Below are 19,579 nucleotides of genomic sequence, written 5' to 3'. Positions count from 1 at the left end.
TTGCTTTTAAAATAAGAGTAACTCAACACATGCTACAAGCAGAGATACACACGGCAGACTTTCAACTTTCAAGTTCCATGATCAATCCTAAATGGGTCCCTTTTCTATTCATACCTAAAATGATGGAGGTGTCTGATAAACAATATATACAACATTGAACTTCTTGACATTCAAAACTTTGATAAATTTATAACGCTAAACTGTAGTGACTGCAGCACTGCCTACAAAATTGAAAATTACAAAGTCCAAACAACTTTCCCGCATTGAGAATTACCAATTCAAGTCAGATAAGAGAAATGGCCCGGTACAATTTAGAGAGAACAATACAACAAATAAGCAAGACTCCTGAAACCACGATCAACACAACTCTCTTAATACTCCAAAAGCAACCCTTAGGTTTTGAATAATACTCGCAACAATTTCCACTATTTATTACAACGATGAAAATTCTAGGAAGATTAGAAAACTTATTTTACCATACACAAAACTACAGCATGTAAAACTTATCAAGGGCGACTCATCTATTATATCTCGAGAATCAAGTGGGGGGTTGGGAGCTCATCGTACACTACCCTATTCTGTTGTGCATTTACCTATCGATGTTTAATTTTTAACCCTGGTAGGTTATTGTAAAAATGTATATCAATGGGTCAAAAGTCACATTAATAGAAATCTTTAAAGAAAAAAAGAGCCACCTATTTGGGATATGCAATTCTTCATTAAAAAAAAAAAATAAATAAAATAAAATAAAAATTCTTTTTAATCACAATTTTAATCAGACTCACAGATCAAATTACAGTACATTTAAATTAGAAGTCAGCAGGATTTTGCAAAGGTTTCTTTATGTTCCCCATTCATCAGTGTAATTATTTTATGGCAATTATAATTTTTATTCTAGTGGCTGTACACAATTTCGGCCAACAAATAATTACCTTCTAAACATGGCCGAAATCCTTTCAGATCGTTTGAAATTAGTGAAGCTAAAATCTTCCCCACATGGTTTAGAACAAATACAAGAAACTAAAAATAAGAAACTGGGCATCCATCCAATTGATTAATCGATATTGACTTATTCATATCAGTACTTCTAGGGTCTGGTTAAACTACCCTCTATAAATAATTCATAAGTACTGCCACAGAGATGACAAGCAGGCATAAAAAAAAAATTGTCCGAAGAAAGTGAAATAAGAATGGTCAATCAAGCCTCATACAGTAAGCTTTTCAAGAAAAAAAATCTGGAGAACATTCCTAATTATAGATTTAAGGTAGATGAAGGAGTCTCAATCATATGACTTAGTAAAATGTTTAAAAATGATTGAACATAAAATAACAAGCCTTCATATATTGCTCACCGTTAATGCTACCTGATAACATAGGATTTCACTTCAAATTAATTTCTTCATAGTTCACTTTATTCAGCAATATTGAGAAGAAATTCTATACTTGAAAGCTGCTAGTATTGATGATATAATGCTTAATTATCTGTTCCCATTCATGAAATTTGACAGTTTATAGTGTAAGGAATACCAATGATTTCCATGTTCACATTTTCTCCAACACTTGCTTTGTCTCCACTTTTATTACTCAATAAATGAGTAAAATGTATAAAGTGTAGCACAACTACATAATATAGTTTCTTCTAGCATGCCTTATCATGAGATAATGTCATTCTAAATTCTGTTTACTGCTTGTTTTGGAAGTTTGTTTAAGAATTCATCCTTTCAAACACTGCGAGATGGCCATGTTTTTTTGTCCACGATGTTTAATTTTCCCTCATTTCTGCAAACCCATTCATCAACAGTCATTCTTTTCTGTACATTATTTACAAATTACATCTATATTGGAAAACAAAACAACCTCAAACCACCTACAGTATACTGCAACGGAGCCTGAGGGAACAACTGCACAACATTCTCCAACCCTGGAATCTTGACTCCTTAATAAAAAAATATTTGACTTGACCGGGAGAATTTAGTAAAGTATTTTAGCATTTTGATGAACTCTTGTAAATTTCTGCTTCACTGCTTTACAAGTACTGCATATATAAAGGTTTCAAGTTCAAAACGAAAAACAGAACTACAATACATCTGACCACACGGTTCATTATCATGTTATTGTTAATCAACCAAATACAAAACATTCAACATTACATATTCTTTTATCAAAATTCAATTACAAACAAACCATGATGCATGCAAGCATATACCATCCTTATGTAACTAACACGAAGAAAATTTAACAAGTCCATGACTAGCCCTCATTTTTTTACTTGATGCTGCCAAAGTAGAGGAGCAGACATAAAAGCCAGTTCTAAATTGATATCAAACTGGATGACTAGAATCATCAAGCTCCTTCATTTAAAAAAAAAAAGTTAGCCAATGAGGATACTGCAATGAAAGGTCCCACAGATTACCAACACGAAGACTTGTGTCTTTCATTAAACTTCCTTTCACTTTACGAAAAACTATCCTTGGTCATAAAGTCTTCCCATACTGTATTTCTTGAATTCTTAATATATGGCTGTTACTGCAGAATTCATATATTAACAAGTGAAGTAACAAGTTTCAACAATTTACACATGTACAATGAGAAGACATAAGGACAAAACAAATGCTAAGAGCAAGATCTTTTGCTCTCAGAATTCAATTACTCTATTGAGCTGTCTCCTAAATAAAAACTAAAAGTAAAACTGTACATATAGAACTAAAATGTAAGTGCTTATCACTTAGTTTCTGCAATGAAATTCATTCTTCAAATTTCTTTGAGAATCACAAATAAATAGAAAATATAATTGAAAGTTCTCCACCATTTTCAATCTCTGTAATCAACATAGGCTACAGCATTAAAACTACCAAAGTTAAGATTCAGAGCCAATGACAAAATATACTTAGCATTAAAGGATAATTTATTGCTGCTCTAACTGACGTCTTCCTATTGATTCAGGACTATTCAATTTGGTTAATTTCATTTCTAATAGGGGGAGATTCATAAAAATTTTCAGCCATATATTTCAATTCTTTTGTGCATCAAACAAGGGCCTGGTTATATAAGTATATAATGTATCTCATGTCAATAAAAGTAAAAGACAAAATTAATAAAGAAAAAACATGGTAAAAAGTTATGAAATTATGACAGATTAAGAAATGCTACATTCTTCTGAGATAATTTCTCTGTAAAATATGGTGACCTCAAAATGGAAAACCTATCCATAAATAAATGTACAAACCAGATTTGATTTTGTAATGATTAGCAGAATACTAGCAATAAATGCTAACACTTGGCTATTTTCTAGCTAAGTTTTGCATACTGATGTTTCATAGGATTTATACTAAGCAGTATATGAGAATCCATCTTAATCACATGCCTTAAACAAGAGAAAGGCTGTATCAAAAGATACCACAATTCATCTCTCAATTGGCCACCTAACAAATATTAATACCAAATATCTCACACATTACCGTACCATATCTTGCATTTAGGCGAAACTGTTCCCATAAGCAACTAGCAAAACTTTACATCTGTTAGCAAAATCGTAAATGTTTGGTTAAAATTGCAAATCTTATATATATTGTTTGAAATGGAGAAACAGGTTGCACATGACAATTCAAGATTATGATAACAGTTGAAAGTGGACTACTATAAACAACTTTTCTCAAGAATTTCAAAATTTGGTTTTATGGTATTTTCTGCCAGGCATTGAGCCTTCAAAACTACTTCTAATTGCTAACTTTAATATTTCCTTCACTAAAAAACCTCCATCATCATCTAAAACATACCAGAAACCTCGATCCATCTATAGTTAGCCAGTTTCACAGCCAGGTCCCATACAGGTACATGCCAAAAGGAGCTATGTATACATTTCTACAACTCATCTTGATAAGATGGTAGCCTTACATCAAGTCGTAGGTACCCTGAGAGCTTCACCTCTCTGTGACACCAATATGGCTCTCACATTTTATCATCATAAGAATCAGTTTTCTTGTATTTTGAGTACTGAGTGTCATACTGAGCAGGAGGATTTGATTCCTTGGGCACAATTGGAAAGCAGCACCATAAAATGAATGCTACAAAAGCTACAAATGTCCCAATCAACAAGATGAAGTCCTCAATCGTCTGAAGGGAAAAGAGAAACACAAAATTTACTGGAGAACATTTCATCAAACAATGTCTTCATTATACGTAATACTGTATAGTAATTTTTTACTTATTAGATACAAAATTATAAAATTAAAAAAGCTTCAAATATTTTTAATTACTGTATACACAACTGTATTACATTTGCCCAACTTATCACTGCTGGTCTGAAATAAAAATCTTCACAACTAAAACTGCTTTCATTTAAATCTGTAATACCCGCCAATCATACATCAGCTTTTAGGAATCACTACTTTTCAAACCTCCTCCAGTTTCTATGTTATCAGGTCTTATGCACACGTACTATTGCTGTGTTTAATAAAGGGGTTTTGACGAAGGAAAAACTTATTTTTGTGGAGATGATGTGTGGTACAAAAGGACTTTCCTGCTAAAGGCTAGAATAGGGAATCCAATACGACCTAAATACTAAGGAAATATTGTCTCCCCTGCTCTATAGCCAGCGCATCAATGTGCAAGGCACAGACTTAAGTGTGTATAGGCGTCCCCGAAAGGAACCACTGCTCCAGTCCTCGCCAACGTACCTACGGTACTTCACAACAAACCCTCAACACCATTCAAGGTCAAAGGTATATAGCAATGTTCCACTCTCCGGCTCAATGCTAAGGAGTAGGAAGGTCTTTGAAGACAACACAGCACCTTCCCAAAAATAAGTTTTTCATCAAAACTGCTATTTTGGGGTGAAAGAGCTGTGAGGTCTCCAAGGAGTTAGTATCAGAGTTCTGTATTAATAAATAGACTCATGACCACTCCAGGACAACCGTCTTCCATCCTATGCCCAAACCATCCCGTAAAACTCTGGGTGTCCTGAAATACCCTATTAGCATAGAAAACTATCGTAAAGGTAATTTTACTCGCATGGTGGTTTTTTGGGGATGGAAACAGTACCAGCTTTATAAAAAGGGAGTTCAACAAAATACAGATAGACTATATTGAGAGGGGCTTGTTGGTCTAGGCTTTTAAACAGGCTATCTTCTGAAGATGTGGATCTCTAAATATAATTTTAAGGTCTAGAGCTGACAAGAAAAAGGAGACCCGAATCAGGACCTTGGCTATTGTAATAAATTCCAAGACCTTCTGAAATGTTACCAGTTCATTGACTAACTCCCAAAGCTAAAGCTATAAAAATATAGCTTTTTATAACAGTTCTGAGGAGAAATGGTTGAGTTGCCCAACCCTATTAAAAAATCAACTCTGTCCAGAGACCAAGAAACCACAGGAGTGAGGGGAGATGGTCTACAAGACTTGGTGATCTTATGAAACATGTCCGAGTCAAGATCCAAATCAGACACTTGAGAGGTTCTGTTAAAATGTTATTTTTATTAATAAAATAAATTTTTGAATATACTTACCCGGTGATTATATAAGCTGCAACTCTGTTGCTCGACAGAAAATTCTACGTTCAAAATACGCCAGCGATCGCTATGCAGGTAGGGGGTGTACATCAACAGCGCCATCTGTCGAGCAGGTACTCAGTACTCAATGTAAACACAGAACCAATTTTCTCCTCGGTCCACTGGGTCTCTATTGGGGAGGAAGGGAGGGTCCTTTAATATATAATCACCGGGTAAGTATATTCAAAAATTTATTTTATTAATAAAAATAACATTTTTCAATATTAAACTTAGCCGGTGATTATATAAGCTGATTCACACCCAGGGGGGTGGGTAGAGACCAGCATTACTTGTTTACATTATTATGAGCTAAGTATTTTGTATTTAATTTTAGCAGTTATTCAAAATAACAAACATAAAATAAATAAGTACCTGGTAAGGAAGTCGACTTGAACAATTACTCTGCCTTTTTAAGTACGTCTTCCTTACGGAGCCTCGCGATCCTCTTAGGATGCTGAGCGACCCCTAGGATCTGAAGTATCAAGGGTTGCAACCCATACAACAGGACCTCATCAAAACCTCTAATCTAGGCGCTTCTCAAGAAATGACTTTGACCACCCGCCAAATCAAGTAGGATGCGAAAGGCTTCTTAGCCTTCCGGACAACCCAAAAAACAATAATAAAACATTTCAAGAGAAAGATTAAAAAGGTTATGGAATTAGGGAATTGTAGTGGTTGAGCCCTCACCCACTACTGCACTCGTTGCTACGAATGGTCCCAGAGTGTAGCAGTTCTCGTAAAGAGACTGGACATTTCTTAAGATAAAAAGACGCGAATACTGACTTGCTTTTCCAATAGGTTGCGTCGATTATACTTTGCAGAGATCTATTTTGTTTAAAGGCCACGGAAGTTGCGACAGCTCTAACTTCGTGTGTCCTTACCTTCAGCAAAGCTTGGTCTTCCTCATTCAGATGGGAATGAGCTTCTCGTATTAACAGTCTGATAAAATAGGATAAAGCATTCTTTGACATAGGCAAAGATGGTTTCTTAACTGAACACCATAAAGCTTCAGACGGGCCTCGTAAAGGTTTAGTTCGTTTTAAATAGAACTTAAGAGCTCTTACAGGACATAAGACTCTTTCTAGTTCATTTCTAACCATACGATAAGTTTGGAATATCGAACGATATTGGCCAAGGCCGAGAAGGCAGCTCGTTTTTGGCTAGAAAACCAAGTTGTTGAACATGTAGCCGTTTCGGATGAGAATCCGATGTTCTTGCTGAAGGCATGAATCTCACTGACTCTTTTAGCTGTGGCTAAGCATACCAGGAAGAGAGAGTCTTTAAGGTGAGATCTTTCAGGGAGGCTGATTGTAGCGGTTCGAACCTGTCTGACATAAGGAATCTTAGTACCACGTCTAAATTCCAACCAGGTGTAACCAAACGACGCTCCTTCGTGGTCTCAAAAGACTTAAAGGGGTCCTGTAGATCTTTATTGTTGGAAAGATCTAAGCCTCTGTGACGGAAGACTGATGCCAACATGCTTCTGTAACCCTTGATAGTGGGAGCTGAAAGAGATCGTTCTTTCCTCAGATATAAGAGGAAGTCAGCTATTTGAGTTACAGAGGTACTGGTCGAGGATACGGATACTGACTTGCACCAGTTCGGAAGATTTCCCACTTCGATTGGTAGACTCTAAGGGTGGATGTTCTCCTTGCTCTAGCAATCGCTCTGGCTGCCTCCTTCGAAAAGCCTCTAGCTCTCGAGAGTCTTTCGATAGTCTGAAGGCAGTCAGACGAAGAGCGTGGAGGCCTTGGTGTACCTTCTTTACGCGTGGCTGACGTAGAAGGTCCACCCTTAGGAGAAGTGTTCTGGGAACGTCTACTAGCCATCGAAGTACCTCGGTGAACCATTCTCTCGCGGGCCAGAGGGAAGCAACTAGCGTCAACCTTGTCCCTTCGTGAGAGGCGAACTTCTGCAGTACCTTGTTGACAATCTTGAACGGAGGGAATGCATATAGATCTAGATGTGACCAATCTAGTAGAAAGGCATCTATATGAACTGCTGCTGGGTCCGGGATTGGTGAGCAAAATATTGGGAGCCTCTTGGTCATCGAGGTTGCGAAGAGATCTATGGTTGGCTGGCCCCAGGTGGCCCAAAGTCTCTTGCATACATCCTTGTGGAGGGTCCATTCTGTTGGAATTATTTGTCCCTTCCGACTGAGACAATCTGCCATGACATTCAAGTTGCCTTGGATGAACCTCGTTACTAGTGATATGTCTAGACCTTTTGACCAGGTGAGGAGGTCCCTTGCGATCTCGTACAATGTCAGAGAGTAGGTCCCTCCTTGCTTGGAGATGTACGCCAAAGCCGTGGTGTTGTCCGAGTTCACCTCCACCACTTTGCCTTGAAGGAGAGACCTGAAGCTTTTCCAGGTCAGATGTACTGCCAATAGCTCCTTGCAGTTGAAATGCATTGTCCTTTGACTCGAGTTCCATAATCCCGAGCATTCCCGACCGTCTAATGTCGCACCCCAGCCTACGTCCGATGCGTCCGAGAAGAGAACGTGGTTGGGAGTCTGAACAGTCAGGGGAAGACCCTCTCTAAGGTTGATATAGTCCTTTCACCAAGTCAGACAAGACTTTATCTTTCCGGAAACCGGGATCGAGACCGCTTCTAGCGTCTTGACCTTTTTCCAGTGAAAAGCTAGATGGTATAGAAGAGGACGGAGGTGTAGTCTTCCTAGTGACACAAATTGATCCACGGATGACAGTGTCCCTACCAGACTCATCCACAGCCTGACTGGGCAGCGTTCCTTCTTCAGCATCTTCTGGATGGATAGCAGGGCTGGGGGCTGATCGTCTTGTTCAGCAACGTCCTCATCAGAGGGTTCCTCATCCGAAACTGATGAGGAAACGGCAACGGAGTGGGCAACGTCTGACTCGCTGAATCCGGTCGCACTGGTGGATGCGTGACGGAGCCGGACGCAATATCATGGAACTGCTGCACAGTCTGTGAACTGTCAACAACCATGGGTGCGCGAGGAAGTACAGCGTCAACCCGAAACTGTCTAGACTGTCTGGGTTGTGCAGTCAACACCCTACCGGGTTGCTGAGGTTGACGCACTGCGTCGCTTAACGTCAACGTGCGACTGGCAACCCACACTGGGTCGCATCGGTGGAGGAACCACCTCAACTGGCAGACGCGAGTAGGTTACCTCAGCGTCAACAGGGCGCACAACCGACCGGTTGGAAGGTTGTTGGCCAGAAGGAGGAACCACCTCAACTGGCAGACGCGAGTAGGTTACCTCAGCGTCAACAGGGCGCACAACCAACCGGTTGGAAGGTTGTTGGCCAGAAGGAGGAACCACCTCAACTGGCAGACGCGAGTAGGTTACCTCAGCGTCAACAGGGCGCACAACCGACCGGTTGGAAGGTTGTTGGCCAGAAGGTTCTTCTCCGCATTTAAGTCCTCTATCAAGGACGCAAGCTTGGACTGCATGTCTTGCAGCAAAGCCCATTTAGGGTCTACGGGAGCAGGTGTGGCAACAGACGGGGTTAGCGACTGAGGCGGAACCATTTACCATCCCTGAAAGCCTTGTTATGTGTGACATAATAGTACAGCAAAACTTCAAAGGCTCGACAAAAGTTGAGAAGTTGACCTGTAAACAACTTGGAGCGTCTCCTGGCTAGGCGCCAGGGCGAGTCTACCAGAATTGAGAAGTCTATCTGGGCAGAGGCATGAACTCCCAAGCCGAGAACTTCTCTCGTGTCCTATCAGACTCTCGCTCTATAAGCCAGTTTAAAAGAAGGGAAATCAAAGGCTGTATCCCTAAAACTCCTCCTGATGCAAAAACCAGTCGCCTAGCCAACGTAATGCTCTCTAGGAGAGCGAGAGAGCACTAGCTTAAAAACAACGGCTTCGAAGTAGCTAGGCCTAGTGTAAGTTCTGACGTTTAGGCGAACGAGGAGCAGCAGTTACAAGATCCGGACGAAGATCCTTAAAAAATCATCATGATTTAATTAAAGTCCATAGGAGGCTAAGCAGCTTAAGGCTCCTCTCCAAATGACAGAGTCCTCAAGGGAATATCAGTAGGAGGGAGAACAGCAACTTCCTCATCTACAGGAACCTTGTCCGATAAAAGCTAGGTTACCTCAGTGAGTCTCTCACTGGTGCATTAGTAGCAGACCAGAAGGCAACGTCATGTAACTGCTTGACAGTCTGTGAACTGTCAACAACTGAACTGTCAACCACAACAGGTGCGTGAGGACATACAGTGTCCACTCGAGACTGCTTTGACTGTCTAGACTGAGCAGTCAAAACAACTCTAGAATGCGGAGGTTGACGCACAGCGTCAAAACAAAACAACTTAGACTGTTGTTGTACCTCTCGAACGTCAACGGAAGGTTCCGTGCGTTACTGAACGTCAACATGCGGCTGGCAGGGTACACTGGAACGCATGGGTGGCGGGACTCTCTCAGCTGGAGTGCGGCAGAAGGTCGCCTCAGCGTCCACAGGACACACAACCGTGGTTGGTTGTAGGCTAGAGGTTGGTGCAGTGTCAACCTTCTCCGCACGAAAGTCCCGCATCAATGACGTTAACTGAGACTGCATGATCTGCAGCAAAGACCACTTAGGGTCTACAGGAGCAGGTGCGGCAACAGACGGTGTGACTGCCTGATGCGGTACCGCTTTGCCTCTCTTAGGAGGTGAGCAGTCGTCGGAAGACTGCAGCGAGTCCGAACTGACCCAGTGGCTACAACTGGGCCGTTGGACTTGCGCGGAAGGGACCGACTTGCGCTTAATAAGCCGCGAGACCTTGGTCCATGGTTTCTTACGAGAAACCTCTTCCGCAGACGAGAAATAAATGGGCTCTCTCGTCTTTGTGTGGGTGGGGCGATCTTGGGTAGATACGCCCGAAACCACGGAGGGAAAAAACGTCTGTTCGTTGATCAAGGCCTCTCGAACCCATAAGTCGTTCGACATTACTTCTCCCCTGGGCTTGGGAGCTTGCAAGAGGTCCCGGACTAGGTGAACGACAGGCACGAACAGACGAACCCTCGGACGCAACACTGTAACACTTTGCGCATATCACTTTATCGATTTTCTGTTTTGCACTTATTTCACTGAAATCGAAACTTTTACTGATTTCTACCTGAAACACGCAATTCTACCCTTCATTAAAAGGTAGTAATTGCGAAATCAGTCGTATAATGCAGCTCATTAATACTAGCAAAAAACAGAAAACATATATAAAGATAAAAAAAATACAGTGGCTGGGAAAGAGACTAAACACTAGTTCAAATAAACTACGTTTACAATCTCTCACCGCACATAGCCTGGGGACAAGAATAAAACCCTAGAAACGTTTTACCTTCTTCCCCGTACAGCGACTAGGGACGAGAGTAACACGAGAACAACGTTACCCGCTTGAACGGAACGTTTTCTCTCCTCTCTCTCCCTCCATTTTATCTCTCTCTCTTTCTCTCTTGATTTCGCACCTAAGAGAAGAGCCCAATTATATATCGTCAAAAAAACATGTTATTTGACTAAAGGAAAAAACTGAAAGGTTTTCCAAATAAAAAGTTCCTTTAATTTAGAATTTAAAACATTTAAGCTAAGAAAGAATGAACAAAACGTCAGAATCGATTTACTCTTACTGCAAAGTGAAACCGTGATACACTCTCTCTCTATCGTAACGATAGAGCGCATGTTGAACGTCCTGAACGTCAACAACTGCGTAGTCTAAACATTAGTTCATCTTTGAAAACAGTACGAAGACTATCAAAGAAATTCTTTCATAAAACATTAAATTTAAAAAGTTTTAAATCCTTTAAAGGCTAAATACGATATAACGGGCTCAACGTTGATTAACTTCGGTTCCAAGTTAGGACCGCCTACTATCAGGAAAGGTCGCATATAAACAAAACATAAAAATTTATTTTTATATGTTTATAATAAATGGAAAGTTAATCGAAGAGGCCTAATAAAGGCGGAGAGATATAAAATATATAGATCTATAACGTGTTAAGCAAAATTACTAAAAACCTAAACACACTTCCGTCTAAGGGAAGGGTCAGCCATTTAAAAGTGAAAGAGAGTCCATACTCTCTTTGTCACCATAATTAAATCTATCCAAAACGAGTTCAAGTTTTGAGATGAAGATAAAACACCTGCATAGCGAAAGCTCAAAACTAGAATAGTGTACTTCACCAAATAGTTGTGAAAACAAATCCAGTTAGTAACAGCGAATTAGTAGGTCTTGCCGGTAGCCCGACAGAGAGAAAATTGGTTCTGTGTTTACGTTGAGTACTGAGTACCTGCTCGACAGATGGCGCTGTTGATGTACACCCCCTACCTGCATAGCGATCGCTGGCGTATTTTGAACGTAGAGTTTTCTGTCGAGCAACAGAGTTGCAGCTTATATAATCACCGGCTAAGTTTAATATTGAAAAACAAATCTATATAATGATATAGCTGATGGATGGACCTTCCTATCCTCAAAGAGGTCGATCAGAAAGGAAACCAAGAAGTACGGGGTTATCTGACAGGGTGACCGACTCCCTTGAAACACCAGCTATGTCTTCCATGCAGAATGGTATGGTCTTGTGGATGATGACCAACTGCTATCAAATTGTGGGCTGAGAAAACTCTGAAAAATGCAGGCGAGAACCCAAGCTTGAAGGTTCTGGGCCAAAAAGGAAGAACCGAAGGTAATCAGTTCCTACCTTCTGATACAGCTTTGCAGACTTTAGTGGGTGTATTTTTGGTCTCTGATGCTGATGCAGAAGATACTTCAGGCTGTCCCTGGAAAGTCCTGAAGGATATTCAAACCCTAGGAATTCAAACTCTTTGGGGGGAACAGGTAGATTGACGACCATCTCTTCCAATCTAATTCAGAACATCTCTTGCCACTACTTGAGAGTTCACAATCGGAGCAACATATAATAGAAGTTTGTGGTTATCTCTCGTAGAGAATAGGTCTAGTTGGAGATCTGGAACTAGCTCCAACACTACCTGAAAAGTACTCTGGTCCCGTGTCCATTCCATATGCAGGACTGTCTGCCTGGATAGGGCATCCACTACTATGTGGAGTGAACCCGAAAGATGGACTGGTAGGAACAACAAATTACTATCCTTAAGGAACCTCAAAATGGGGAAGGGTCACTGCATTGTGTATTCTCAAGCAGGAGCCCATTCTCTGAGGCAACAGACCATCACCTGGTTGTCTAGGAAGATTTTATGTGCGAGTTCCTTTGTGGACCAATTCTCTTCAACATCAGGAACACCATCAGTTTTAAAAAATTTACATGAAAAGTTGCAAACTGAGGTGACCATTCCCAAACACAAACGTCTCCTCTGGATGACATCTCCACCCCAACCTGGACATACTTGTATGAATAATCATGGTAACCGGGGGAAGGCCCAATTGGACTGACAGGTAAATTGGCATCATCCATGACCTGAGAATTCTTTTGTACTGACTGGGTGACTGAGCCTGACTGTCAAGAAACCCTTTCTGAGCCATCCTTTTACACACCCAATGGAAGTCTTTGATACTGTTCTTTAACACTGGATCAACTACAGAGGCAAACTGAAGAAGAGCCCTAATCTTTTCCAGTTACCTCCTGGTAGAGAAGCAGCTCAAAACCAAGGCTCTGACCCTGCTAGAATTCTTCTCCGAGATGCTTTATGGGACCATTATTTATTGGCAACCTAACCCAAACTGAATATCCTTCTGGAATTACTCAAGACTTTGCAAAGTTGATCAAAAACATGTCTTGAAGAACCTGCTAAACCTGCTTGTATATATGACCCATAATTCATTTACCTCTGCCAAATATGAACTACCTGCAACCTTTGGAGTTTGATCAGTACCTTACTAGCTTTGTAACCATTCTTGGGGCAATGTTGAGATCAAATGGCATAACTTTGAACCTGTACACCCACCTCCAGAGCAAAAACTCTAGGTAAAGTAAGAAGTGGTGGGCAACAGGGACATGGCAATTGGGGTCTTTTAGACCCAAAGTATGGATCCAAGACACTCAGTGTAGTAATTGGTGGACGCGATGGACTGTCGTCTTTTGAATGGAACAAACCAGATGTGTTTGTTGAGGAGAGATTGGTCAGGGATCACTCTCCTCTCTGGAGTCTTTCTCGGTAAACTGAATAACCTCACTTGGAAGTAAGAAATCTGCAAATTCTGCGACTCCTTTCATAACATCTTCCTAACATAAAAGCTAAGTTATAGCATCCTAAATATAAAGAAGCTAGTGGAATGGAGGGTGTTGTTTGCTATCCACAACCATGCAAGACCAATTGAGACTAAACTTGAGCCCACCGAGAAAAGGCCAACATTCCCAAAAACGATGGAGACAAGCCCCCAACCCAAAGCTTCTCATTTACAAGATTCTCTGCCTCTATTCGTTTACAAGCTCTCCCACTTCCCTAAAAGATCTCCTAAGACCTACTCTTGCTCTAAAAGTTTAGCTGGCCCTGGGAGAGTCCTCTCCTACTGTCCTCCTTCGTCTCAATGAAAATCTTGGTATGGGACGAAGCTTGGTATAGGAAACGGGAGCTGGCCGCTTAGTGGAATGGTTCTTAACCCTGCCTCTATAAGCAAAGGTTGAAAACATTTCCTCTTTTCTCTGTAAATGATGGGGCCATTGCTTCCGCATTGGCATTGACTTGAGGGCTTGGTGGAAGAGCCATTGCACATTAGATCACTATGTAACAGTTTCCTTTATCTCAACTTCATTAGATCAAAAGCCGGCAAAATCTTAAACAAAACTTTGTCCTAACAAGGTTCTGCAAGGCTTCATAGAAAGGTTCCCACACTAGTTTTGCAACCACCAAAATGGCCCTCTGGAATCCCCCTATCGACCCCACTTTCAAAGATTCCACGGCTGACCCTGGCTATCTGGAATCCTCCTACAGCACCCATTATCAAGGATTCCACGGCCGACCACGTGTTGAACGAGGTCTGTCTGTCATTAAATTCTGCAGCCCAAAGTGATAGGGAAATGGTCCCCTCCCCCAACTGATTGGTCCCACTACTTAGGAGGGAAGACTTTACTAACCCTCTTAGTTCTGGGAATCCTTCAAACTCTCAAGATACACTCCAAGAGAGGATTACTCTCTTTTGGGCAAGGTAAAATAATTTTTAAGCAGCAACTCTCTCATTGATTCAGCCAGTAATTTTGTCATTTTGGCCAGAGTTTTCTGGACAAGCACTGTCATTCCAACCACCGTAGCCTCAAGCAAACAGTAGTCGAGAAGGAAACCTGCAGCATCTGATATGGCTTCTTTTAAGGTATTGACAGCAGCCTTGTATGGCATAAGAACAACCAACTAGGGGTTAGCTGGGGACATGCCTTTAAAGATGGATCTTTAATCTGCATCTTGAGAATGGAAATGCTACCAGGTTTTCAAACTCAATGTCAATGAATGACTAACTGTTATATCAGGCCAAAAGCCAACTGACTTAGGCCAGAAAGCGCATCCATCATCCATCACCTATTAAATCCCCCACCTCAATGTCCATGGCAGAAGACCCTTTGCTGCATCCCCACTACTACCAAGCCTTCAATCCTTGGAACGAAAGTAAAAAATTCCTACTGGACCCTTCTATCGAAGTTGAGAGCCAGAAGCCCTAGAAACAACCAAATCCTTAAAACTGGAAAGAGTAGCCTCCATCTGAACCTTCCCTCGAAGCTAAAAACTCTGAAGTCCAGTCACAACCATATCTGTAGGAACGGAAGAAAGGAAACACGTTTCTTTGGAAGTGGGTAACCCGAAGGCCCCGCAATGACCGTATCCAAAGGCCCGGAAGAAAGAACTCGCATAAGAAGCCTTCTTTGGAAGCTGGTAACCTGAAGGCCCAGCAACAGCTAGATCTCTAGGCTGGAGTGAAGAAATCAGAAGACAGATCAACAGTGGGCTAACCATTTTAACCATAAAGGGAGCAGATCGATGCCTCAACAGAATATATTCTAGCTATCAGTGAGGCATCTACAGGGTACTCAAGCCTACCAAATCCAGGCATATCGGTTACCTACTTAATAGAACCCTTTTTAGAAATTTTTAACCTGGATCTGACATAGGCCATGTAGGTTGTCATGGTTGAGATGTCCCTGGAGGGATACTCTCGAGCAACCCAAGGGATCCTCTGAAAATACAGTAGTAAGGACTCCTCCTTATAGTGTAAATCATACACAGTTTCAAAGTCTACAACATGAATAGGGGTCTAATACAATAGACCACATCCCCAAAACCCCTAACTGCTGAAAATGGAATATCAAGCCTAATGAGATCTCTGAGATCCTTGCTGGGTAAATGCTCAGCAGGGCCCACAACCTAAGAAAATCATATTCCCCACATAGAAAGGAGGAAAATGGTCTTCGTTCATAGGTGTTCTGTCATAGGCTCCAAATTCTGAAGGGAAATAAAACATTTTCAGGGCCTCAAGCTTTATCCCAATCAACAAAACAACCACAATGCACCCTACAACACTCTTAACCCCACTCGGATTAGCCGAGTTATTACACGGATACATCCTGGTTAATGACACTCATTGGGGTAATGTGTATGTACAGTGGTTGGGTCACTGAATTTTGTCTGCCAAAATACTTGGCTAACGCGCGTAGCGCAACATATACCACTTTCCAGAATAGAGGAGAAATTAGATAATGTTATTGTGAGCAAAGCAAGCCACAACTGAGCAAAGACCAGTAAGAGAACAATTAGTATTAGTTCGTTGACCAACATACTCATAACTACACTTATTAGCATGGGTGACGACAGACAGGGATAGAGAGAAAGGATTCTAATTTTTTATGCAAGCAGCAGACCTGGTGATCCACCAATCTACATACACTCCCTCATTTGTAAGAGAAATCTTTTAAATGAAAAGCCTCATCATAAACCCTCTTGGAAGTGGTTAAGAAGTCTCCCAATACTTACCTATAAATACCGTGAACTACAAGAGATACAGTAAGCTCACAACACAAATACCCACTAATTTAAGATATTCACTTCAGTAAGATAGGCAACGGTTCATTCCTGTCCCATTACCATACGTATAACCTCATGGTTTCCCATGCCAAAGGTTAAGAGAACCAAAACCAAAGTGAGCCTACCCCTCCTTGAAATTCCTAAAAATAAGTAGATTCACATAATATAAAATTTTCTATTATAATTCTCTTCTCTACCTCCAATACCCATATCATATGAATATGGAAGGACAGCTACCTGTAAGAACAGCCAACCGAGTGGTCAGCACCCTTCATCTGGTAATAAACTCAACTGTAGGAAAACACTGTATTCCAACACAATTATGTATGTGGGAATACAGTCTAAAAAACTGTAGATAAGGAAACGCTATGATATGGATGAATAAGCAGAATAATCCCGCCTTAATACTAACCTTACCAAGGATTTAACTGATAGGCTTAATGAACATTAGGCCAAAAATGTTATTTTTATTAATAAAATAAATTTTTGAATATACTTACCCGGTGATTATATGAGCTGCAACTCTGTTGCTCAACAGAAAACTCTACGTTCAAAATACGCCAGCGATCGCTATGCAGGTAGGGGGTGTACATCAACAGCGCCATCTGTCGAGCAGGTACTCAGTACTCAATGTAAACAGAACCAATTTTCTCCTCGGTCCACTGGGTCTCTATTGGGGAGGAAGGGAGGGTCCTTTAATATATAATCACCGGGTAAGTATATTAAAAAATTTATTTTATTAATAAAAATAACATTTTTCAATATTAAACTTAGCCGGTGATTATATAAGCTGATTCACACCCAGGGGGGTGGGTAGAGACCAGCATTACTTATTTACATTATTATGAGCTAAGTATTTTGTATTTCATTTTAGCAGTTATTCAAAATAACAAACATAAAATAAATAAGTACCTGGTAAGGAAGTCGACTTGAACAATTACTCTGCCTTTTTAAGTACGTCTTCCTTACGGAGCCTCGCGATCCTCTTAGGATGCTGAGCGACCCCTAGGATCTGAAGTATCAAGGGTTGCAACCCATACAACAGGACCTCATCAAAACCTCTAATCTAGGCGCTTCTCAAGAAATGACTTTGACCACCCGCCAAATCAAGTAGGATGCGAAAGGCTTCTTAGCCTTCCGGACAACCCAAAAAACAATAATAAAACATTTCAAGAGAAAGATTAAAAAGGTTATGGAATTAGGGAATTGTAGTGGTTGAGCCCTCACCCACTACTGCACTCGTTGCTACGAATGGTCCCAGAGTGTAACAGTTCTCGTAAAGAGACTGGACATTCTTAAGATAAAAAGACGCGAATACTGACTTGCTTTTCCAATAGGTTGCGTCGATTATACTTTGCAGAGATCTATTTTGTTTAAAGGCCACGGAAGTTGCGACAGCTCTAACTTCGTGTGTCCTTACCTTCAGCAAAGCTTGGTCTTCCTCATTCAGATGGGAATGAGCTTCTCGTATTAACAGTCTGATAAAATAGGATAAAGCATTCTTTGACATAGGCAAAGATGGTTTCTTAACTGAACACCATAAAGCTTCAGACGGGCCTCGTAAAGGTTTAGTTCGTTTTAAATAGAACTTAGGAGCTCTTACAGGACATAAGACTCTTTCTAGTTCATTTCTAACCATACGATAAGTTTGGAATATCGAACGATATTGGCCAAGGCCGAGAAGGCAGCTCGTTTTTGGCTAGAAAACCAAGTTGTAGAACATGTAGCCGTTTCGGATGAGAATCCGATGTTCTTGCTGAAGGCATGAATCTCACTGACTCTTTTAGCTGTGGCTAAGCATACCAGGAAGAGAGAGTCTTTAAGGTGAGATCTTTCAGGGAGGCTGATTGTAGCGGTTCGAACCTGTCTGACATAAGGAATCTTAGTACCACGTCTAAATTCCAACCAGGTGTAACCAAACGACGCTCCTTCGTGGTCTCAAAAGACTTAAGGGGGTCCTGTAGATCTTTATTGTTGGAAAGATCTAAGCCTCTGTGACGGAAGACTGATGCCAACATGCTTCTGTAACCCTTGATAGTGGGAGCTGAAAGAGATCGTTCTTTCCTCAGATATAAGAGGAAGTCAGCTATTTGAGTTACAGAGGTACTGGTCGAGGATACGGATACTGACTTGCACCAGTTCGGAAGATTTCCCACTTCGATTGGTAGACTCTAAGGGTGGATGTTCTCCTTGCTCTAGCAATCGCTCTGGCTGCCTCCTTCGAAAAGCCTCTAGCTCTCGAGAGTCTTTCGATAGTCTGAAGGCAGTCAGACGAAGAGCGTGGAGGCCTTGGTGTACCTTCTTTACGCGTGGCTGACGTAGAAGGTCCACCCTTAGGGGAAGTGTTCTGGGAACGTCTACTAGCCATCGAAGTACCTCGGTGAACCATTCTCTCGCGGGCCAGAGGGAAGCAACTAGCGTCAACCTTGTCCCTTCGTGAGAGGCGAACTTCTGCAGTACCTTGTTGACAATCTTGAACGGAGGGAATGCATATAGATCTAGATGTGACCAATCTAGTAGAAAGGCATCTATATGAACTGCTGCTGGGTCCGGGATTGGTGAGCAAAATATTGGGAGCCTCTTGGTCATCGAGGTTGCGAAGAGATCTATGGTTGGCTGGCCCCAGGTGGCCCAAAGTCTCTTGCATACATCCTTGTGGAGGGTCCATTCTGTTGGAATTATTTGTCCCTTCCGACTGAGACAATCTGCCATGACATTCAAGTTGCCTTGGATGAACCTCGTTACTAGTGATATGTCTAGACCTTTTGACCAGGTGAGGAGGTCCCTTGCGATCTCGTACAATGTCAGAGAGTAGGTCCCTCCTTGCTTGGAGATGTACGCCAAAGCCGTGGTGTTGTCCGAGTTCACCTCCACCACTTTGCCTTGAAGGAGAGACCTGAAGCTTTTCCAGGTCAGATGTACTGCCAGTAGCTCCTTGCAGTTGAAATGCATTGTCCTTTGACTCGAGTTCCATAATCCCGAGCATTCCCGACCGTCTAATGTCGCACCCCAGCCTACGTCCGATGCGTCCGAGAAGAGAACGTGGTTGGGAGTCTGAACAGTCAGGGGAAGACCCTCTCTAA

At 41.5% G+C, this 19,579-nt stretch overlaps 1 protein-coding gene across 2 annotated transcripts in view; it reads right to left on the bottom strand.

Annotated features, from left to right (window-relative positions):
• Window positions 1–416: 416 nt before the first annotated feature.
• LOC137641590 (uncharacterized) overlaps window positions 417–19,579 on the bottom strand; it is a 57,280-nt gene continuing 38,117 nt past the window's right edge. For both annotated transcript variants that reach the window (XM_068374297.1, XM_068374298.1), the window contains exon 3: window positions 417–4,113. In XM_068374297.1, coding sequence (XP_068230398.1) covers window positions 3,949–4,113 — 165 coding nt within the window. In that variant the 3' untranslated portion in view covers window positions 417–3,948. The remainder of the gene's footprint in view (window positions 4,114–19,579) is intronic.

This window comes from Palaemon carinicauda, chromosome 5, assembly GCF_036898095.1.
Source record: "Palaemon carinicauda isolate YSFRI2023 chromosome 5, ASM3689809v2, whole genome shotgun sequence".
Taxonomy (NCBI): domain Eukaryota; kingdom Metazoa; phylum Arthropoda; class Malacostraca; order Decapoda; family Palaemonidae; genus Palaemon; species Palaemon carinicauda.
This window is presented reverse-complemented; position numbering and strand designations above follow the sequence as displayed.